The sequence below is a fragment of the Paracoccidioides brasiliensis genome, assembly GCF_000150735.1.
Source record: "Paracoccidioides brasiliensis Pb18 unplaced genomic scaffold supercont2.8, whole genome shotgun sequence".
Classification (NCBI taxonomy): Eukaryota; Fungi; Ascomycota; class Eurotiomycetes; order Onygenales; family Ajellomycetaceae; genus Paracoccidioides; species Paracoccidioides brasiliensis.
Window position 1 is genome coordinate 839,010 of NW_011371365.1, and position 21,851 is coordinate 860,860.

At 47.4% G+C, this 21,851-nt stretch overlaps 9 protein-coding genes across 9 annotated transcripts; 6 read left to right on the plus strand and 3 right to left on the minus strand.

The window, feature by feature from the left end:
* Nucleotides 1–293: 293 nt before the first annotated feature.
* Nucleotides 294–1,122, plus strand: PADG_12108 (uncharacterized protein; the record flags this gene model as incomplete). Its single annotated transcript, XM_010763664.1, has 2 exons — nucleotides 294–356; nucleotides 1,021–1,122. The coding sequence occupies 2 exons, from the start codon at nucleotides 294–296 to the stop codon at nucleotides 1,120–1,122; spliced, it is 165 nt and encodes a 54-aa protein (XP_010761966.1).
* Nucleotides 1,123–1,646: 524 nt separating this feature from the next.
* Nucleotides 1,647–1,904, minus strand: PADG_12109 (uncharacterized protein; the record flags this gene model as incomplete). The annotated part of the gene is made up of 1 exon (XM_010763665.1): nucleotides 1,647–1,904. The coding sequence occupies one exon, from the start codon at nucleotides 1,902–1,904 to the stop codon at nucleotides 1,647–1,649; it is 258 nt and encodes an 85-aa protein (XP_010761967.1).
* Nucleotides 1,905–2,368: 464 nt separating this feature from the next.
* Nucleotides 2,369–3,061, plus strand: PADG_12110 (uncharacterized protein; the record flags this gene model as incomplete). Its single annotated transcript, XM_010763666.1, has 2 exons — nucleotides 2,369–2,736; nucleotides 2,884–3,061. 2 exons carry the CDS (start codon nucleotides 2,369–2,371, stop codon nucleotides 3,059–3,061), a joined length of 546 nt encoding a protein of 181 aa, XP_010761968.1.
* A 186-nt stretch (nucleotides 3,062–3,247) lies between these two features.
* On the minus strand, nucleotides 3,248–3,925 carry PADG_12111 (uncharacterized protein; the record flags this gene model as incomplete). The annotated part of the gene is made up of 3 exons (XM_010763667.1): nucleotides 3,248–3,433; nucleotides 3,489–3,572; nucleotides 3,662–3,925. 3 exons carry the CDS (start codon nucleotides 3,923–3,925, stop codon nucleotides 3,248–3,250), a joined length of 534 nt encoding a protein of 177 aa, XP_010761969.1.
* Nucleotides 3,926–4,469: 544 nt separating this feature from the next.
* PADG_12112 (uncharacterized protein) lies at nucleotides 4,470–5,418 on the minus strand (the record flags this gene model as incomplete). The annotated part of the gene is made up of 3 exons (XM_010763668.1): nucleotides 4,470–4,822; nucleotides 4,878–5,108; nucleotides 5,358–5,418. The coding sequence occupies 3 exons, from the start codon at nucleotides 5,416–5,418 to the stop codon at nucleotides 4,470–4,472; spliced, it is 645 nt and encodes a 214-aa protein (XP_010761970.1).
* Nucleotides 5,419–9,219: 3,801 nt separating this feature from the next.
* Nucleotides 9,220–12,211, plus strand: PADG_06438 (chitin synthase B; the record flags this gene model as incomplete). The annotated part of the gene is made up of 6 exons (XM_010763442.1): nucleotides 9,220–9,300; nucleotides 9,486–9,939; nucleotides 10,009–10,370; nucleotides 10,424–11,270; nucleotides 11,332–11,527; nucleotides 11,590–12,211. The coding sequence occupies 6 exons, from the start codon at nucleotides 9,220–9,222 to the stop codon at nucleotides 12,209–12,211; spliced, it is 2,562 nt and encodes an 853-aa protein (XP_010761744.1).
* A 2,317-nt stretch (nucleotides 12,212–14,528) lies between these two features.
* PADG_06439 (NEDD8-conjugating protein UBC12) lies at nucleotides 14,529–15,530 on the plus strand (the record flags this gene model as incomplete). The annotated part of the gene is made up of 4 exons (XM_010763443.1): nucleotides 14,529–14,552; nucleotides 14,741–14,846; nucleotides 14,925–15,268; nucleotides 15,378–15,530. The coding sequence occupies 4 exons, from the start codon at nucleotides 14,529–14,531 to the stop codon at nucleotides 15,528–15,530; spliced, it is 627 nt and encodes a 208-aa protein (XP_010761745.1).
* Nucleotides 15,531–16,338: 808 nt separating this feature from the next.
* PADG_06440 (uncharacterized protein) lies at nucleotides 16,339–17,202 on the plus strand (the record flags this gene model as incomplete). Its single annotated transcript, XM_010763584.1, has 1 exon — nucleotides 16,339–17,202. The coding sequence occupies one exon, from the start codon at nucleotides 16,339–16,341 to the stop codon at nucleotides 17,200–17,202; it is 864 nt and encodes a 287-aa protein (XP_010761886.1).
* Nucleotides 17,203–18,422: 1,220 nt separating this feature from the next.
* On the plus strand, nucleotides 18,423–21,372 carry PADG_06441 (CAMK/CAMKL/AMPK protein kinase; the record flags this gene model as incomplete). Its single annotated transcript, XM_010763585.1, has 4 exons — nucleotides 18,423–18,796; nucleotides 18,958–19,793; nucleotides 19,864–20,487; nucleotides 20,603–21,372. 4 exons carry the CDS (start codon nucleotides 18,423–18,425, stop codon nucleotides 21,370–21,372), a joined length of 2,604 nt encoding a protein of 867 aa, XP_010761887.1.
* Nucleotides 21,373–21,851: the final 479 nt, after the last annotated feature.

Here is a 21,851-nt window from a genome sequence, read left to right on the forward strand (position 1 = left end):
AAACTAACCGATAAAATAGCAATTGAGGGGGATATAACCCCCGTGGTTCATAGCTATCCTCATAAGTTGAAAATTTCCGTCCCCACTGCAGCTCGAGATGCCATTATTGGTAGTTAGATCTTGGACATTCCATGGATAACTCTATTTTCTAGCCTTAAAGATGACGGATGGATTGGTAATTGCTTTTCCTTGGTGACTGATCTCATGCCCAAATATATGTTGGAATTTTTGTGTTTTCTTCATTTCATCCGTCAAGGGTCCTGAACCCCGAGGGGTTTTTTTTTTAAGGCATCATGAATAAAACGAATGAGAGCCATGATGATGCTACCGCGGGTGACGTCGATGGCTGGAAGATAGTATGTTGATATATGGATCCCTCCCCTACTCCTCTTCCTTTTTTAAGGCTCGAATAGGTGTGGTGAAGTTTGGTTGCTAACTGACATTTCCCATGACTTATATCCACAAGTCTGACTGACGCTGTTGACGTGTGGATGTCCCTCCAGAATTTCCACATGGATTCTTTCGGATTCGGGATAATCAAGCGACGGTGGAACGCAAGGGAGGGGAACCTCCAAATCCCGCCATGAGGAAAATCGAATGCCACTTGTCACAGCATCATTTACTAAACTAGAGTTCTGCACGCAGCTAGATCGCAAGCACAAACACAATTTCATATTTCTCATCTTTAGACACAAGCCACAGCAAGAAACCATAAATAGAAACCATGCAGGACTTCCTCCTTCGTTCTCACCTACTTCATCCCATCATCCGCTTCACCGCAGCCTTTACTATTCACGCAGACAGCGAACCCTGCATCACTCACTACAATGACTCGTTCGATTAATTCACCATCTCAGCCCTATCAGCAATAACCAAGCGGCAGTCGAATCCAGCCGCGATCCGACCACGCTCATAGATATTGGATCAGAGCTCACCGTCTTCAATAGTTCTCCAGCAGAGCCATTATTTCCTCTCAGCCTGACTATTCTTAGACTCCAACACGGTTAACTAACTAATCAGCCTCGACTCATTGCCGTTCAGGATGATTGCCCAGCACAACCCGCGCCAAAAAAGGGACCAACCGCCACCAGCGTCAAATACGGGTCCCGACATATCAAATGAACTCTCCACTTGTGCATTCCGCATAATATAATAATGCCGCTCGTTAGATATCGGAGCTCCTCCCAAAGCACCTGTGCACAGCCATAACCCATCCAGCGCTAACTTAAATAGTAAGCGAGCAGTTTAAGCCCCTCCCTCCCCAAGCTAAGCTCGGTAAGTTAGTCGCATGAAGCAAACTCAAGCAAATCCTCCGTGTGCTCCAAGCCTCAAGCCGCGAGCATTTCTCTAACCAGCTACCGCGAAGCCTGAGTCTTCTTGCATAGCGTGTGTATTATTAGCAGCAAGGGAATACATAATACGAGAGGCGGGCTGTCATTACGGATACCATACTATTACTGTACGTATACCGTCCATGTATTGTGCTGTACTGTACCACACGCAAGCAGCAAAACTCGATTCCCCGCTTTTGATGTTGATGATATCTGAGGTGATCTCCCAGAACTCCGAGCATTGAACCTTCGTCTCCGCACGAACCTCAAATTCTCCTTAAATTTCCGCTTGCAACACTCAAGATCTCACTGCTCTTACAGTTGCAGTGGCTCTTCCAGAGGGAGAGTATACGAGACTGATCCATCATCGCCCAGCATAACCAGTTCAGTTGGTTGCTTAGAAACATTCTCTGGCTCCCCATTCTCCAGCACAACATTCTCGTTGATCCAGCAATTTCCTACTGATGGACTGGCCTTGGGAGGCCAGCGATGTTCACCCATCCTGTCCAGCAAGGCGACGGCCTTAAGATTCCTTAAGCCAATCCGTCCATATTCTGAACCGCCTCTGTTCATTGTTCTACGACGCACCCAAGTATCGACAAGTCTCCGGACAGAGGTTTAGCAGCTGGAATGATAGTGTTCAAACATACAATGACCCTAGCATCCAGAAGTGTCAACAACTGCACTCCTCCCATCATAGCACCAAGACCAACACATCTTGCTCTAGCGGAGTGGATGAAGACTCCAACAGCAAACAGCCCAAGAGCCTCAAGCACGGGGTGCAGCAACAAAAGAAACAGGCAGTGAAGTGACCTCAGGTTCCAAAGAATTGCACCACTGCTACGGTATCGTCCTAACTCATGGCGATACATCATTTGGCACAAGTTTTTCCTCATTAGTCGTCCCCTACCGATGCTGCCGGGGAGGTTTGTGTCTATATATTAGATGGAGGAAAACATGACAGGTTAGAATGGACTGGCTACCTAGCCAACGGGTTTGATGCCTCGCATTGGGTTTGTGGTTGGACTATAGAGTCCATGTGCACTACAAAATCAAACCAGGGGATCAGTGTTGGGCGTAAGGCGAACGCCGTCGAGTGGCACATCCAAGGGGGCTCTGCACGTGATTCCGCGTACCTACCACGTATGGAGACTAACACAGACAGTTTCTCTTGGGTCTTTGGATCAATAACTCGCCCTTCGACTGCTGCAAATACTCGACTCCCAGCCGTTAATTCATCATTCACCCTTCTCTCACGGACGCCATACATCACAGCCAACAGACGTTCCGATTCGTTCCTGTGGATGGCGAAGGAGCGAACACCAGAGGTACACCATCTCGAACTAGCACGTCAAGGAGGTGTTGAAGGAATTGCCAGAGTCATTGGCACAGCACCATCACCAGCGTCGCTGAGATGCGCCTCGACCTGACCTTTAACAACAAGCGCCAAACTTCAGAAGTACAACCCCCAGCGCGATCTCCTCCTTCAGTCAATCTTAGTCTCAGAACCCTTTGTGGCAGTCATTCACTGAGCACCGTGGCTTACAAATAGGGGAAAGTCCACTTCTAGGAAGCGCAGATTTCCAGAGAAGGAGGCCCAGCTATCCAAGCAGTCACGTTTCATCGGTCAGCTGTCTAGGGATGACCCAGAAGACGAACTAGTCTTCTCGGTACAATCGGTACATCAGCCGAGCATCTTTGATAAGAATGGAGACAACTCCTTACGATAACCGTGTCCTTCGCTGCCTGGCGATCTCACCAGCTGGCCGGCCGACCTCAGTACAATTCACGCTTAGAGCTGCTCGTGGCGATCCGCGATGCAATCAAGGCGTATCGATTCCTTCATCTAGCTGGTAGTTGGTAATATTCCACACAGCGATATGTCGGAGAACAACATAATAATAACCGGCTAAGACTCAGTTTAAGACGCAGTATCTCAAAATGAACTGGTAGATCCTATACAGGCTAGCATCGAATGGCAAAGCGCCTAGACTGGGAATGGTGTAGCCGTTTGCTGTTAGAGCTGTACGAACATGAGTTGCGCACAATTTGGCACCATCAGCGTTGGCAACATTGTGGGCAATTCTCACAAGGTTCTTGATCTAGTTTGGTTATCGTGTCAGCATTTGCCGGTCCATGTCGATATTATTCTCTCACCTGACGACCATTCAGACTCATTTCAGTAAATTTATAAATATCTTCTTCCGCAATGGCCTCTGCGGTAAGCGTTTTTTCCCACTCCTGGGGGGCCGTTATCACGAATTCAGCTTTCCCGCATAATATTGTTCCTGAGGAATGAACATACAGCAAGAGAATAATCACCCCCTCACCCTTTCCTGCAATAACAATGTTAAAGCTTTCTCCATTTGTAGCGCTACAGGGCTTTCAGTAAGAGATTTGATGACTCTTTTCTTCTTGAGGATGGTTAACATATCACATGGAGTACTGGAGAATTTAATCCCCTCAATAATCTCCTGGGTAATCTGTGTTAGTCTGGTTCCACTCACTATGTCACGAGCATGGATGTCACCCCACAGCTTTTCATTTAGGGAAAAGTCATGTACTCTTGGGGTGCAGATAACCAAGTCACCCATCATCTCAGTAGGATTCAACCGTTACTTTTGACCTGACAGATGGTTTCGTTTTCCACAACCTGGCCGAATATCAAAGACCGTCATCTTTTTAACCTCCAATCTCGCATATTTTGGGTTCATCGTTCGAAAAACCCAGTGTTGACCATAACCCTGCTGTTCACAGAGAGTTTCAATAGTTTGTCCTTCTCTTAGACAAAAATATGTCCTTGGTACTGACAGTGACGGCAGCCCATCAAGCAAATCAATTTTTGTCCGCTTGCAAACAGGTGTGATTTGATTGCTGGGTCCGGGTGGTATTCTAGAGGATAGGCTGGGAGGTTTTCAAGTCACCTCATTTCTCAAAATGTCTCTATTGACAGAGTCTCAGTTGACATGCCAAACACTTCCCCACCAAAATCAGAATAGTGGCCATGGATTTGAAAACAGGTACCGTTGAGTGATTTTTCGTCTTTGCCAAAACTATGCTGAACACAGCGGGGCAGACCTGGGATGGGCAGGTCACATAGGCTAAGCACACAGTTTGAAAAACGCTCAGCGAAGATCATTAGATATTTTCCAGTGTTTCAAGACTGAAGTGAGTTACTTTGAGGTGCCACCAATACACTTCCTCCATATATCGTATCAGCAGGCCTAGGTGGACCGCAGCCTTGTCACCTTCATTGTCCTGTTCTTCATCTGACCTGGAATAATAGTCTTTCAATTCAGCAAGGAAATGGTATGGCAGATTCCGCTCAGTCTGTGCGTTGCCATCAGCAAATGGTGTGTAGGTGCACAATACCACAGGTTTCTCTGCCTCAAGGGCAGCTGTTCTAATGTCCTTCAACATAATAACTCTTATGAAATCTCGCAGACCCAGTGATTCGATGTCAATGTAAACAGTGCAGTGAACTCGCCGGTCTTCATGTCTGAACACATGTCAGTCGTATGTAGGCTGGGACTGCGTTTTACTTACAAATATGTTTGCAAGTGATGAATGCATATTCATCCAATTCACTGGCATCCTGAGAAGGCGGAGAATCAATTATCTTATACAGCTGTGTATATCCCATTAACAAGGTCCGAGATATTATGTGGTGTTGACATACGCTTCGTTGACAGTTTTGGATTCCCGCCTTTGACGCGTGGACCCTTTTGTGATCCTTCTCAGTCTTTGCTGCTAGCTTGCTCCGCACTGCTGGGTTTGCTTATAGGGTCTGTAGAGACGTTGAGTTTCACTGCCACTGTCGGCGAAGGATAGGAAAAGTACGAGATGACGTTGGCAGGTGGGATGCTGCCATGGATGTTGCGAGAATCGCGCAGGGATACGACGATGATGACTGCTACATATCGAACTTTCAAAACCGGCCCCTGCCAGATGATTTCACAGAAAACTGGTTCTTCTACCTTATAGTTGCAGATACATAGGGGGTGGGTAACTCAAACATTATGAAACATTGTCTAAATGAAGCTTCTTCATACGTCTGCCTGGTGAGCTTCTGCTCATCCTCAGCCATATCTGACGAATGCGTCCCCATTCCGGTCGTAAAAATCCCGATGTTCATTCTACGAGTTCTCCGGCACGTTTACAAGGCTCCAATCCACGATCGAAGCCCCGTCCGAAAGAGAGGCTGGAGGAAGGAGGTAGAAGAATTACCATTGTATCGATTGTATCGGATCCACCAACTCTAGCGATGACGGGGTTACCAGAACACTCTATATTTTATCAGATGAGGGAATTAAGCGGAACCCAGGAGAACAAAGCGGAATGTTAATAATCAATACAGGCTGTCAATTGATTGATTAATTGAAGTTCCATTCTCTTTCCAATCTAGTGGCTATGCAGAGCTATATACTTATTCTTTGTGATTAACAGAAATACTTAGATCTTAAACTCATACAGATTAGAGTCTGCCATAGTAGGAAGTTGTATCATACGGTATTTCATTCTGATAGATGTTATCATGATTCAAAGTGTAGAGAGTTAAGCTAATCTTTATAGATGTCATTATCATGTCTCTGATGTTTGTTTTATGTTAATTATAAGCTTCTTTATTTTTTGGCTATATAAGAGTGACAGATCGTTAAGTTAAGAGTATAGAGTGAAAAGAAGTTATTAATAAGAATATATCAGCTCTTAGGGATTGTTGACATATATAAAGATAATCAGAGAAGACTTATCTATAAAGAAGGGACATGGGAAATAATATCAATGACTCAACTCATTGCTTGTTCACTGCTCAAGAATATCGAGGTCATTAGTTCTTAATTATGACAGTCACATAATTAATCAATAAGTTCATGCCAGTTTATTTAGTTCCAGTCAGTAAAACTAAATCTCAGACTCTTGATATACAGTTTATGAATCAGTTGAATTCTCAAATAACTCAGTAGTAACCCTAGCCACCGAAGCAAAATAACTGTTTCAATGCCTCTGGTTCTCCTGCTGTGACGGACCTGCTCTACAAGGGATGCACGTTTCAAGCCTGTTGACTTGAAATACTAGTCTTTTGTTGTTGCAGTGGTCTTGGAATTCCGCCCTGCGGAGCGAATTTGGCGGCGTGAAGCGTTAAAGACGTTCCCGACGTCCCCCATCCCTGGCAGGCTCTGGAGCAGCGTCTGGGACCAGAGGTAACTTATGGTATGGTGGTGCGGGAGGAGAGGCCATGGGAGCAGATTCAGATACAACCACCATTTTCGGGCCGCTGTCTAAATGGTTAACCATCACGTCGTTAAATAGAGTATATAAATATTATTTTATATGTTAAATATGTAATTTATATTTCTGATCAGGTTTTAATTTTGTACTAAGTTGAAACATTTAAGTAATTATTTGTATCGGTGAATCATCCGCCTCGAGCAGTTGTGAAGCCAATCAACATCTGGCTATCTTTTGGGCTATATTTGACTATTTGAACATTTAACAAAATGTTTCGCTGGTAGTAACTACTACCACAAGTGTTTCTTTTTAAGTGTTGGAAAATCTATGATACCAGCAGGGTAGTTAACCTGGGACTGGTAGTCTGGGATCTGGCTTGAATTATATCTCTGATGCAAACTGAATATATTAAGGAGACAAAGGGGAGTCTTAGCTCGAGGGTAATAAGCCATCGGGGATGCAGGTGTGATAAGTTCCAAGGTTTGATCATCAAGCCCCTTTTACATATGGAGAAGGGATTGTTTCAGTTTCAGATGAGGTCTTAGGGGATTGGATGGTTTGTTGCTGCTCCTCACCTGGGTTCAGTGAAAAGTGGATGTTACGGGACAGGACCTAAGTTAGGCGGTTCAGACAAGGAAGAATTTCCTGATTGTCGATTCTGGTTTGATATAAATATACGGGGGTGGAGTTTAGGGCGGATGAGAAATGTGATGAAAAATTGAAGAGTGGGGGACTGGTATTTTAAACACATTGGTAGAGCCCGAGCACCTCTTCACCTTCGCATGTAAGGATAAGCGTTAAGGAAGGTATCGCAATCCGCCCACCCGATCAAACTATTTCACATTTCCCTTTCTGATAAACGCGATGCCAACCCAGACCAACCAGTGCTCGTGGAATGCTGGCACCCCGATGAGTATAATCATTCGTTGGGAACGACAGGACCGAGGCCCGGTTTTTGGAGAGATCTGTTACATGCTTACATTGGTTCAAAGAAGTCTGGTAATGATTAAGCATTGCCAATCTTGGAACCATTTAATGATGGATGGTTGGTAGGTAGACGACAGTTCATGGATCGCACAGACTTGGAAGTCCTTTGAGCACGGGAAGATGCGAGACAAATTGAATCGGAATACGAAGGGACCTGAAGTGCAAGCTTGCATACTTGGGGAACTGAACCAGAAACACTCCATCAGTGTGGCAAGATCAGTGTGGGCAGCCTGGGTTGCTCACAAGGAGCAAGGCATGGCATGACATGCATCTCTAAGTCTTGTCTTGTTCTACTGACAGCACCTGGAAGGCTGTGCAACGAGAGAGGGGAATATATCTGGTTGGAGAAGTGGCGGAGTTTTGTAGATTAGTTGGGTGTTGAAGGGCTGATGTAAGTAAAGCATAGACAAGTCTAACGGACAATTCAGTTATTGAGATGTACATACTACGTCCTGCATTACGCTGAACGCGGATGAGGAAGTCTTGAGCGGAGTGGATGATATGACAATGATGATGGAAGCCAAAAAAAAAAAAAAAAAAAAAAAAAAAAAAAAAAAAGAAAAAAAGAAAAAAAAATTGGAATATACCTGGCGGTTATATGACTTGGGGGTGGTGTGGGGGGGTTGGGAAAAATGCTGGCTGGTCGGCCAGACTGATTTATTCCTGTAACCTACCAAAGGTTGGGAATGACGTGTGGGACTTTGATCCCCGGGGGAATGGAATCTTTGCGGAAAACATTCATTTTATCTTCTCTATCAAAATGCATGCTCGAGGGTCATTGATTATCATGAACATCGGCGCCAGCTAATTCAACTGTGTATTTACTCCGTATGTGATCTGTATTTGATAATATGTCCATAAATAGCATACAGAGCCTTTTCAGTATTTTCGTATCGTGATATTGAGGATGCCATACAACGGAAAGATTACTGTTGCTGGAGTGGGCTGGCGGGCGGACAATACCCTCACAAGCCACCGCCCTGTAATTTTACTTTCAGGCCTGAGGGACTTCTGGTTGCGTAAGGGCACTAACCGGTACAGTAAGTTTACCCTAGCAACGGGCAGAGTATTACTCGGTACCTGAACCAAGTATCCATAATAACAGTGACAGGAACAGGGATGGTCGCAACGCCGCTTGTGTACGTACCAAACTTGACATTCTGGTACCGTACCGTACCATTCTCGCCTCCCGTGTAAACAAAAAAAATCCCTGTTATTTTCCTTTCTGGCTTTTTCGCTCTCTTGAGTAAAAAAAAAAAAAACCTCCACTCAATTGTCTCTCTCTCCCTCTTTTACTCTAACTCCCTCATCTTGTTGTTGGCGTGGGTTAACTCTGCTAGTTCTGTTGTTGCTAGTTGGCCCCAGGAATAGTCGCCTGTATTGTTATCGTTCATGATTTCTCTCTCACTCTCTTGCACGCTCTCCATTGCCTTTCTCTCTCTTCTTTTGTTGGTCTAGATTCTGTGCTTTTTGTTCTTGCGTGTTCCACCGCCAAACTCCTCTTTTTATTCCCTCTCAAACCTCCCCCCAACCTCAACCTCAACCTCAACCTCTGCTCACCCCTGCCCATCTCTGTCTCTTTTTCTCTCTCACTCATCACAGCTTAAACTACACCTGCTATTACACATCCCGAAACCTGTAGCTCACTTGGTTGCGACCACTTTCTCCCATCATGGCCTATCAAGGCCCTCATCCCTCCGGCGGCGGCTACGGCGAAGCCCATCGCCTGCACGACCTCCCCCAAAACGGAAGTGTAAGTACTGTCCATGTACATTCCTTGATTACAATATGTGATCATACATAGAACCCCTCCTGGTTACATTGATAACGTCCATGTTGCAAACCTTGAGAGATAATCCTTGTTTCACTCTTCAAATCTTCTCCTACTTCTTCTCCACATCTTCCAAGACTTAACCTAATCCTTTGTCCTAAACAAAGCAATATAACCTCCCCGCTGAGCACGATGCATCTCAATCTCTCCTTCACCAAAACCAAGGCCCCTTCAGTGGCCCCTTCGACGACCCCCACCAGCGCGGTGGTTCTCCGTTCCACTCCGCCTCCGGATACAGCCTGACAGAATCCTACGTAACAGACCAACCCCAGTCCCAAGATCATTACGGAGGGCAGATGGGCGAGAATCCCGCTGCCGGCTTTGGCGTGCCTGGCCGCATACCATCGCCATACACCCGCAGTGAAACTTCGTCTACAGAGGCCTGGCGTCAGAGACAAGGCCCGGGAAATCTACGTCGTTATGCTACTAGGAAGGTCAAGCTGGTTCAAGGCTCTGTTCTCAGTGTTGATTATCCGGTTCCTAGTGCTATTCAGAATGCTGTGCAGGCTAAATACCGCAATGATCTCGAGGGTGGGAGCGAGGAATTTACCCATATGCGATGTGAGTTTCTCTATTACCGTGTCGTGTATATAAGGGAATTAGAGGAGTTTTTCTAAACTGATATCATAGACACCGCTGCTACATGTGATCCTAATGAGTTCACATTGCACAATGGCTACAATCTGCGGCCTGCAATGTATAACCGCCATACAGAGCTCTTAGTTGCAATCACATATTACAACGAAGATAAAATGCTTACTTCGCGCACTTTACACGGCGTGATGCAAAATATCCGGGACATTGTCAACCTCAAGAAGTCTGAATTCTGGAACAAGGGCGGTCCTGCTTGGCAGAAAATTGTTGTCTGTCTCGTCTTCGATGGAATTGACCCTTGCGACAAAGATACCCTCGATGTGCTGGCCACAGTGGGAATCTACCAGGATGGCGTTATGAAGAAAGATGTCGACGGGAAGGAGACTGTCGCACATATTGTTAGTAGATTGCGCACATCTAATATACTTCTACTCTACTGACGCCAAAATAGTTTGAATATACCACCCAGCTTTCTGTGACCGCTAACCAACAACTCATTCGTCCACACGATGATGGCCCGTCCACACTGCCTCCCGTCCAGATGATGTTGTGTCTGAAGCAGAAGAACAGCAAGAAAATCAACTCTCACAGATGGCTCTTCAATGCCTTTGGCCGAATCCTCAACCCGGAAGTCTGCATCTTGCTCGATGCAGGCACCAAACCAGGTCCCAAATCCCTCCTAGCGCTCTGGGAGGCCTTCTACAATGACAAAGATCTGGGTGGCTCCTGTGGTGAAATCCACGCTATGTTGGGTAAGGGCTGGAAAAAGCTCATCAATCCGCTCGTCGCGGCACAAAACTTCGAATACAAAATCAGTAACATTCTCGATAAACCCCTGGAATCCTCCTTCGGGTACGTCAGTGTGCTTCCCGGCGCGTTCTCAGCTTACCGCTTCCGCGCCATCATGGGTAGACCTCTTGAGCAATATTTCCACGGTGACCACACGCTGTCGAAACAGCTTGGCCCCAAGGGAATCGAGGGCATGAACATTTTCAAGAAGAACATGTTCTTGGCTGAGGATCGAATTCTGTGTTTCGAGTTGGTAGCCAAAGCGGGGTCGAAGTGGCATCTGTCATATGTCAAGTCGTCCAAGGGTGAGACTGATGTTCCTGAGGGTGCTCCTGAATTCATCGGACAGAGACGTCGGTGGCTTAACGGTTCATTTGCGGCCAGTATTTACTCGCTCATGCATTTCGGGAGGATGTATAAGAGTGGCCACAATATTTTGCGCATGTTCTTTTTCCATATTCAGATGCTTTACAATTTGTTTACGGTTTTCTTGACTTGGTTTGCACTTGGTATGTTCGCCCATTCAACAAATATCCAGTTTTGGGTAGGTTTATTAACTGCTCTATACAGCTTCCTACTGGCTTACAACTTCCGTTATCATGGACCTCGTCGGTAGCCCGCCCAGCCCAGGGTCTGTGAGTGACCAGGAGCGCGCATTCCCATTTGGCAACACTGCGACTCCCATCGTTAATACAGTTCTGAAGTACCTGTACATAGCCTTCCTGCTCCTACAGTTCATTTTGGCTTTGGGTAATCGTCCCAAGGGGTAAGTTCACCACACTACTCATCTACATATAAACTCCCTAATAATATAACTAAAAACCCCAGCTCCAAATACTCGTACATAACCTCCTTCATCGTCTTCGGCATAATCCAATTCTACATAATAGTCCTATCAATGTACCTCGTCATCCGCGCCTTCTCCGGCGGTAGACTGGCCTTCGACACGACCCACGGCATCGGCCCATTCCTGATATCCTTCTTCTCCTCTTCCGGCCCCGGAATCATCATCATAGCCCTCGCCGCAACCTTCGGCCTCTATTTCGTTGCCTCCTTCCTGTACCTCGACCCATGGCACATGTTCACGTCCTTCCCCTCCTACCTCCTCATCATGTCCTCGTTCATAAACATTCTAATGGTGTACGCCTTCAGCAACTGGCACGACGTTTCCTGGGGTACCAAGGGTGCGGACAAAGCGGACGCGCTGCCCTCAGCCCAAACGCAGAAGGATGAAGGCGGCAAAGAAGCCGTCATTGAGGAGATCGATAAGCCGCAGGCGGATATCGATAGTCAGTTTGAGAGCACTGTGAAACGCGCGTTGACTCCGTTTGTTGAGCCGAAGGTTGTGGAGAAGAAGACGCTGGATGATTCGTATAAGAGTTTCCGCACGCGGTTGGTGACGTCATGGTTGTTTTCTAATGGGATTCTGGCTGTGGCTATTTACGAGTGAAGATGCTAATAAGTTTGGGTTTGATGTACGTTCTGCTCTTCTCTCTCTTCCCTGTTTCCCCCATTTTGATAACCATGCAAAGCTGACACGATTGACACTCCAGTCCCGCGCAACAAAACGCACAACCCATTTCTTCCAAGCACTGCTGTGGGCCACCGCCGTACTTTCCCTCGTCCGCTTTATCGGTGCATGTTGGTTCCTCGGCCGGACGGGTATTATGTGCTGCTTCGCGAGAAGATAAATTGATTTTTTTATTCTCTCCTCTGCACTGCCCTTCCGTCCGCAGTCTCCTGTAATTACTGGCTTGTTTCGAAATTTGTGTAGGCTGATTTTGTTTTGTCCCCTTCATACATTTATTTTGGCTTGCCAGAAGACCCCTTCCCTACCCCATACTCCGTGCGAGCTGGTAATAAAATTCGGTCTCAATTTTCTCTTTTCTCATTTCTTTTATAATGAAATATGCACCGCTGTCTGTTTATTCCCCTCTTTCCTCTTTCCTCTTTCCTCTTTCACCTTTTTTTTTTTTTTTTTTTTTGGTTTTCTCTTTTGTATTTTTTCAGTTATATTTTCTCTTCACTTGTCTTCCCTCACCCTACATCTCCTAGTCTTTCTCGTTTAATAATGTCAAGACATTTTTTTAAATACAGTTTTTCCTCCCTTCTCTGCGTAGTTTTACCGCTTCCCCCGCTCGTTTGCGCCTATGAAACTGACCTGAGCTGAGCTGAGGTTAAATTCTTGCTGTTGTCCTTATTCTGCCGTCTCTTCTCGTGCTGTCGGATTGCCAGTCTTGTAATCTGGTATCCTACATGATGGATATACCCAGCTTCCCCTTTGGTCCTGTTAATTCTCATTTTGCAGTTGAGCAGCTGCTCTTGTTCCGTCGTATTCTGGCCGTTATATTTTTCTCGAATGCTAGTTTGTTCCTTTCCTTCTCCATTTGCCTTCCTGCTTGCTTCAATGGAATTCCTACGCTGTGCTGTTGCTGTTCAAGAAGAAGTAGGTTAATCTTACACGTAATAAAGAGGTATCAAGCAACAGGAATTTCTAGCTCTGTAGCTCGATGTGCCGTGGATACCAGCGCACCTGCGTAGTCCAGAAGTCTAAAGTAGAAGACCAAGATGTATAAAATTCCGGTCATATTCCTCGCCCTGGCGGCGGGCCTAACATCTATAGTAAACACCCATCCACTAGGCTGGCTGGCTCGCATTTCTGCCTATTCCAGCCCCTTCGTGCTTCTATTCCATTCATTCCCATTTCACTGTCCGAACACCTAAAATACATTTGTTATCGCTTTTCCACCCTTTGGACCCTCCCAATTTCCGAACCAGACAACCACGTCACGTGCCCCGCCACTCTGCCTCTTTTTTTTTTTTTCATCATCACATCACCCCAACGCCAGCTTGAACCTGGAATTTCACCCTCGACTTCGACCCCACAGCTTGAAAACAAGCATATCGTCCTCCTCCGCTAAGCAAACAGAACGAGAAACTAAAATAACAATACGTTGCATGCAGTACATAGTACATATTCACAGCGCGTACTGTATATACACTTCATCCCTTTCTCTGGCTCCTCCCCATCCCTCCATTGCACATCGGATCATTACCTGCAACACATCCAACCCAACACCGCCGAGTTCCACAACCCCATCTCCTTCTCCTTAACGGACTTTTACTATCTCCCTTTCTCCACTCGATCTCTCCCTTTTTTGGATCTGACCCTCAGCTGTCCCCCGCTTACCCCACCGTTCTTCCCTCTCATAACCCCTCACGCGACTACAGCGACACCTAAACTCCCAACGTTGGCAGCAACGGACGACAGCAGAAGTTGGCACGGTTGATTTGCTCTTCTCTGGCCTTTCTCTCCTCTGGTATATTCTGGTCTGATCTAATCTTCCAAGAGGAAGGACGGAAAAAAGAAAAACCGGATGTTTGGCTCGACGGGATAAGGACACTGGCACCGAGTTATAACGCGAACTACTGCTAACGGTCAACGCTTTTTGCTCCTGGTTCCTGATCCCTCCCTGGAACCAGCTTCAGCGTCTTATTGGCATTACGAAACAACAGTTTTCATCAGCCCAAAATAAAACCAACCACGGACCTTTTTTCGTAGAGCTTGCTGTTCCGGGGTACCGGGGCGGATATCAGAGCAAATTGTGGTGTTTTTTTATTGGGGCACGCAAGGGATATACGAAGCCAACAGCTAATCATTTGACTTGTATCCCTCTTTTCACTTTTTGTGCTGCCCGTATTTGGTGGATTTGTGTCGTTCTGTTACCTGGAGAAAAAGAGGGCGAACTAACAAGTATTGTTTCACAATGTTGAAGTTTATAGAACTTCGGGTAAGTTAATGGTTGGTCTCATATAGTGTGATAGGGTACTTCATGATTCTCTGTTTCCAGTTCCTTTTCATACCTTCTTCATCAGAATTAAGACTTTTTGCTCTCTGTTCTTCGCATTTGGTTATATCATTTTCTTTCTACTGTTACATTCGGGTGAGCCAAACCGGAACTGACTTTTACACCATCAGACAAAGAGTGAACGAGAAAATGCTGCCGCTCCTGGTGTGACTGCTGTTACTGCTGGAGGAAAGACCAACAACAGGGTTCCGGCAGTCAAGCTGCGTCTGCAACATGGTGCGTTCATCTAATCCATCTCGTCTATTACCAGTTTCACCTCAACTTCCACAAGATTTTAACTCCACTTCCACACAGATTTCAAAGATATTGCAAAGTACGAGGATGAAGAGCGGACAGCAAAAGGCCTCCCCCAATTTTTCCAGTTCGAATACCCCGATCCCTCGGACCCGATGCATTTTTACCTGATCCTCGAGCCTCCCGGAGGGATGTATCTGGGCGGCTTATTTAAGTTCAAAATCGATGTCCCGGACGAGTACCCCGATCTGCCGCCGACAGTGAAATGCACGCAGAAGATTTACCATCCCAACATCTTGCCCGAAGGAAACGTATGTCTGAACATTCTGGACAAGCCTGACTCAGCAAGGCACGGTTCCTGGACCTCGGTGATGGGTATGAAAATGGTCGCGTTGGGCTTGATGGTGAGACTCTTGATTGTTTTTTGCTCATACCACACCATGTCCTTTAACAACAAGCAGCGAATCCACTAACACCTATGCTAAAACTATGTCCATTTCTTTAAATCGACAGCACCTCTTCCTCGAACCAAATCCCGACGATCCCCTAAACGCCGAAGCAGCTGTAGATCTACGGGTAAACCCCGAGGGTTTCAAGCGCGATGTACGAACCGCGATGCAAGGCGGATCGGTCAAGGGCATAAAGTACGAACGCGTCCTGCGATGAACACGCGTGTTGAGCTGAGATACAGTGAATGCGCTGTTGGGTGGGATAAACAAAGAAGGCAAGAGAAGAGAAGATGAGAGCAAGGCAAAAATGAAGAATGAGGGAAAGAAGAAGAAAAGAGTTCCGATAGTGTTAACAATGAAAAGAGAGCATGAATGATCAAAGAGCAGATCGATCTGGGCATTTATATTCTGTCTGTTTGTTGTTTTGCACTTGTCTTTGTTGTTTGGTAGATTTGGTTCTTCTTTTTGGTTTTTGATCCGGCTCCTCTCTTTTCCTTCTTCTTGTTAGTTTGTTTGCTTGTTTTAGAACGCAAGACACCTTGGATTTGCCTGTACATAAATACGAAATATATATATACTTCCATCTCATGTACGCGGCCATCAGAGATCGTCGGAGCTGGAGGTGCTGCAGGGTGGAATATATATATATATATATTTATATATGGAAAGGAGCTCATTCATTTCATTACCGTTGAAGCTCTGTGCCGTGATTGGCTGGGATCCGACCCGACCGTGTCCAGTCTAGCGATCACTGACTAATCACACCGTAGATGACTAAGCGAAAACCCAACGGCCAACGCCCAGCGACTCCAGAGCAGATTTCAGAGGGTGGAAAGTAGCCTGCAACAAATCCCAACAACGCCAGGAAAGAGAGAGAAAAGCAAGCGGGTCGTCGATATCCACCGCCTGGCGCCCTCAACCTCGCATTCCTCTAGCCAGACACCAGACGTCAGGCTCCCTCGATACCGCTGCGCCAGTTAACTCACGGAGAACCCCCTCCCCTCCCCAATGTTGCGACCTCCACGATGAAAGTTTTCCAAAGCTCATTCAACTACGACTACTCCTTTCCCGCCGTCTGCCTCGCCTTCTTCCTCCGCTATCCGAACCCTTATTCCGCCCATGTGCTGACCACCGATGTCATCGACCGCTATGTCGACCCAGTCACAGAGCGCCTGCACACCACCCGGCTGCTCCTCAAGGGCTCCAGGGTCCCCTTCGGCATGATGAAATTGTTTTCCAAGGGAGATGGCGGCATTGAGAACTCGAACTCGAACTCGAACTCGAGCCAGAGCTTCATCCTAGAGACGACTGTCGTAGACCCCAAGGAGGGCTGGATGCGTAGCGAATCACGCAACGTGGAGTGGACGGGAATCCTCACCATCGTGGAAAAACAACTCTACCGCAGCCTCCCCTCCGCCTCAGACGAAAGAGACCCCAGACCCCGAACATGGCTTTCGGGCACATCCACACCCATCGACGACCCCGAGGATGAACGAACATCCGTGAAAACAACCGTCACTTTCAACTCAAGTCTAGGCGAAGCGGTGCCTAACCCGGCCCGACCAACCGACGACGCCGGCAACCCCATCTACAGCGAGGAAGAAGCGCACACCAAACGCGGCATGCTCGCCGCGTGGTCGACGGCCCGAATCCAGCGGACCATTGAGCTTATGGGCGTCAGACGGACGCGGGATGCGGTCTTCAGGAGCAAGCTGGGGATGAACGTTGTGCTGGAGCGGCTGCGGAGCGGCGGGATAGTTGGGGTGCTCGAGGGCATGCGGCGGGATCGTGAGGCGGGACATGAGGCGCCGTGGAAGAGGGTGTGGATGCATGGGACTCATGGGCAGGGGCAGTCGCACCCTCACACCAATGGGGAGGAGGATGGGTGATTTGGGACGGAGTCTCTGCGGGGGCTGCATCACGATATCCCGGTGATCATTCACATTTCTTAAATCCCGCCGTTCGGTTCGGTCCACCCCAACTCTTTCATTCGTTTATTTTTCTCCTCCGCTCATAGTACAAAGCTGGTATGGTGTTCTGGCGTTTGCGTCGTCTGACTTTTTTGACAATCTCCCATTTCATATTACTGCAACCCGTCTCTCTCTCCCCATTTTGTTTGTTCTCTTCTCTCTGAGCAACTCTGTTGCTATTTCCTCCCAGTCCCTGCTACACAACACAAAGGGATGTACGCAAGTGGGAAAGACACTAAAAAAGGAAAATGGTTTATTTCTTATGTGCATTATTCCTAAATGCCAGATGAGCTACGGTACGTGGCATACATTAACAGCGGCCGGGGGAGGGGGGGACAGAGGCGCGGGGTTGACGAGAGAGAGGTGGCATACGTTATGTCTGTTTGACGCTGTTCCTTGTCTTCTATCTCCTGTATCTACTTGTCCTGATTTTTGACTTGCAAAATATGAATCTATGGAGAATGTATTGAATAAAGCAGCGGTTACGGCAACAAACAGCGCAGATTACTTGTGACAGTACTTGAATCTCCCATGGTATTTTCACACGACATTTTATCAAGTCGTTCAGTGGTGCGGGGTACATGCATCGCACCACACATTATAATAAAATCAACAGAACTATGAGGTAACTAGATTTGGCAATGGATATATATATATATATATATATATATATTACATGAATCTGACTCGTACAGCTGGAAACATATATTTTTTTGCATTATTCTATATATTCTGAATGCCGTGGTCTGCTCTCTCCATATTCCATCCAGCGCCTTCTGGTAGCTTAATCCTGATTAAATTTCCTGATCAACCAGTGAGTGCGGATATCCCCACCAAACCTTCTCTTCTCCAGATTTCCGGCTGTCCACCGCAACAACAACAACAACACATCCCACGCCATCTTCTTCACGCCACATCAACCCTCTCATGTATTCACCTGCACACCCATAGCCATACTATCATTGGGCGAAACAGAAGCAAATCCCCCAGCGCGCCAGTCAAACACAGTCCTATCTCATGACAGCCTGCCGTCATTGGTTCCCGCGCCCTCAACTCCTCCTGGAAAACCCCCCCCATTTAGAGCAACTCCAGCAACACAACACCCCCCTATAGCCCATTCGCCCCCAAACCGCCCCATCATGGCGGCAACCCTCGACGATGAAGACCTCTCCATATCCCTCCCGTCCTATGAAACCGAGCACCGTTCCCCTTCCCGCAATACCCGAGTCCATTCCGCCATCCCGCCATCCTCCTCCCGGTCCCGACCCACCTACACTGATCAATCCCCCGGCACCGCCAGGGACATGCAGCGCCTGGACCAGTACACTTCCGTGAAGATACTAGGCGAGGGGTCGTTTGGCAAAGTCAAGCTGGCTGTCCACCAGGCAAGCGGGAGGCAGGTGGCGTTGAAGATTATACCGAGACGGAAGCTATTGTCGCGGGATATGGTTGGGCGGGTTGATCGGGAAATACAGTATTTGCAGCTCTTGCGGCATCCACATATTATAAAGCTGTACGTGCTAGTGCTTGGTTAAAATTCCTTTTTTGCTTCTTTTTTTTTTTTTCAAATTTGGGGTGTCCTGTTTTTTTTGGCATTTTCTCTCTTCTCTACTGTTCTGAAGAAACGTATCTTGTTCACACTAACCGGATGGGTTTATCATGGAGGGAAAATAGATATACTGTGATAGCCACAAAAATCGATATTGTGATGGTGCTCGAATATGCAGAGCGGGAACTATTTGACTACCTAGTGAAACGTGGGCGGTGCAATGACGAGGAGGCACGCAAGTTCTTCCAACAAATAATCTGCGCTGTCGAATACTGCCATCGGCACAAGATCGTGCATCGGGACCTAAAGCCGGAGAACCTGCTCATCGACAAAGACAAGAATGTCAAAATTGCCGATTTCGGGCTGAGCAATATCATGACGGACGGAAACTTTTTGAAGACGAGCTGCGGGAGTCCAAACTACGCTGCTCCCGAAGTTATATCAGGCAAACTGTATGCGGGGCCGGAGGTGGATGTCTGGAGCTGTGGTGTTATTCTCTATGTGTTGCTCGTGGGCAAGCTCCCGTTTGACGACGACTACATTCCCGCGCTGTTCAAGAAAATTGCTGCAGGAAATTTCCACATGCCTTCTTACATCTCGACTGGTGCTGCACGGTTGATACGTGCCATGTTACAAGTGCATCCGGTCCAAAGAATTACCATTCCAGAAATCCGTCAAGATCCCTGGTTTCTCAAGAACCTCCCCAGATATCTTCAACCCCCCGCGGAGGAGTGGGTTGGCACAGGAGCAAATCCCAACAGCACTTTCGACCCCCGCAGGATAGCGCCAGGACGAACCATTGCTGTGCAGGAGAAAATCCAGCAGATTGCGATTAGCAAGCTTCAGAAGAGAATGGGTGTTGACAGAGAGGACATATACGATGCGTTGAAAAAGCCGGAGCCCAGTGTAATCAAGGACGCTTTCTTCATCGTGGTGGAAAATGAGATGATGCAAACAAATTGTAAGTTGCTTTCGTTTTGTTATTCGATTCGTTTGTGGTCAAATGAGCGTTCATGCTGATTTGCTTTTAGCTCCTACCGACTCTGAAGAATTATCCACGGGCTCCCCCGTTGCTACAGATACAGCGCCTACTCCTGGTGGTACATCAACCCGCAGAGCCAAAAGCACACCTGCCACACCTCTTGCTCTCCATCGATCCCAAGCATCTTCCTCGACGGTTGACGCATCAACACCTACACCAGCATTCACTATGAATGAGGTCGAAGAGGAGCGTGTGAGCCATGTACGAATCCTACCGACAAGCCTACCATACGTCCACGATCAAATAATGGCCCAACGCGAGAGGGAGCGACATTCCCGCGACAGCGGAGAGTCCATGGAGGATTCGCGAGGGCGACCCCAGTTTCAAGACAACAGCACTGAGTGCGACCCTGACAACCACAAGGAGAGATCACCAGAAGAGCAAGCTGCAACGGTACGAGCTCTCAAGCCTCATGCGCGCAGCATTGTTGATCTGGAGAAGCTCAGTTTGGAGCCACCGGAAAGTCTGGAGAAAATACCTTCGCAACCGAAGAGATCGCGCAAGTGGCAGTTTGGCATTCGATCGCGGAACCAGCCGTATGAAGCTATGCTTTGTCTATACAAGGCTATCAAAGGGCAGGGTGGGGTTTGGGAAATCCAGCCCGCCGAAGCAGGTAAGCGTTTTTCTCATCCAATTATTTCCACCTGATTTGATTTTTTCTTTCTTTCTTTTTTATTCAATAAAACATCGTCTAACACACACCCCTCGTACTCTTTCCCTATATACAGACGGCGACCACGACCACGACCACGACCACGACCACGACCACGACCACGACCACGACCACAACCACAACCACGATCACGATCACGATCACGATCACGACCACGACCAAGGCCAAGAGAAGGCCCCCGAAATGTCCTCAGACATCCCAAAACCCTTGCAAAAAAAGTACCCCAATCTCCCAGCAGACTACTACATCCCGAAAGACCTCTGGTTCATCCGCGCCCGCCTGCTGAAAGAAGGCGTCCTCAGCCCCGGCCTCTCAAGCAGCGCCCATTTCAGCAGCAGCGATCTAGAAGAGTATAACCGACGGATAAACGCAATGATAAACCCAGAAGAGAAAGCCGCCGCCATGGGCCGCAGCAACTCATCAGTCGACAACACAAGCACGACGACGGGCCCCGCATCCACAGCAAACTCCACAGCGGAAGCCGCGGGGTCCTCCTCCTCCTCCTCGTCGTCGTCGTCAGTAGCACCGGCAGGTTCAGACCCCAACCCGCTGGCCTACGGTGTCTGGGTGTTCATCGATATACAGCTATATCAGCTCGAGGCGAACAATTTCATGGTCGATTTTAAGTGCGATGGGTACCAGAATGTGATACGTGTTGAGAATGAGGATGGTGGTGCTGCTGGTGGTGCTGCTGGTGGTGGTGGTGGTGGTGAGTGGAAGCCTACCAGCAAGCGGATTCGGAATCGGGAGAAGGAGGTTACGAGTCCCTATCCGTTCCTGGATGTTGCGTCGGACCTTGTTGCACAGTTGGCTGTTGCGAGTTGAGATCGTTTGCCAATTCCCCTTTTTCCCCTTTTCCCCTTTTCCCCTTTTCTTCTTTTCCCCTTTCCCCCAGATGCTGTGTTTGACAGTCTTTGGTGGGTGTTTGCCTGGCTTAGTTTACCGGCTGCCCACTTAAAACTGATTCTCTCTCTCTCTCTCTCCCTCTCTTCTCTTCTTTTCTCTTCTTTCATTTCTTCTTCTTATTAATACGTTGATAGCAAGCTTTTAATGCCTTGATGACCCCCTCTTTTTCATATCAAGATGTGTATGCTATGCTATGCTATGCTGTAGTTTGCATGCGTGATGATTATGCAAGCCTTTTTCTTTTCTTCAGTTTTTGCGGATGGTGTGGGCGGTTGGTTGGTTGGTTTGCCTTGGTTGGCTTGGTGGGGTTGACATCTTTGAGGAGATATGGACATATTATCTAAGTACTAAAGACTTTCTTCGATGCTCGATATCATTTGCTTCTTGCAATTGCCATG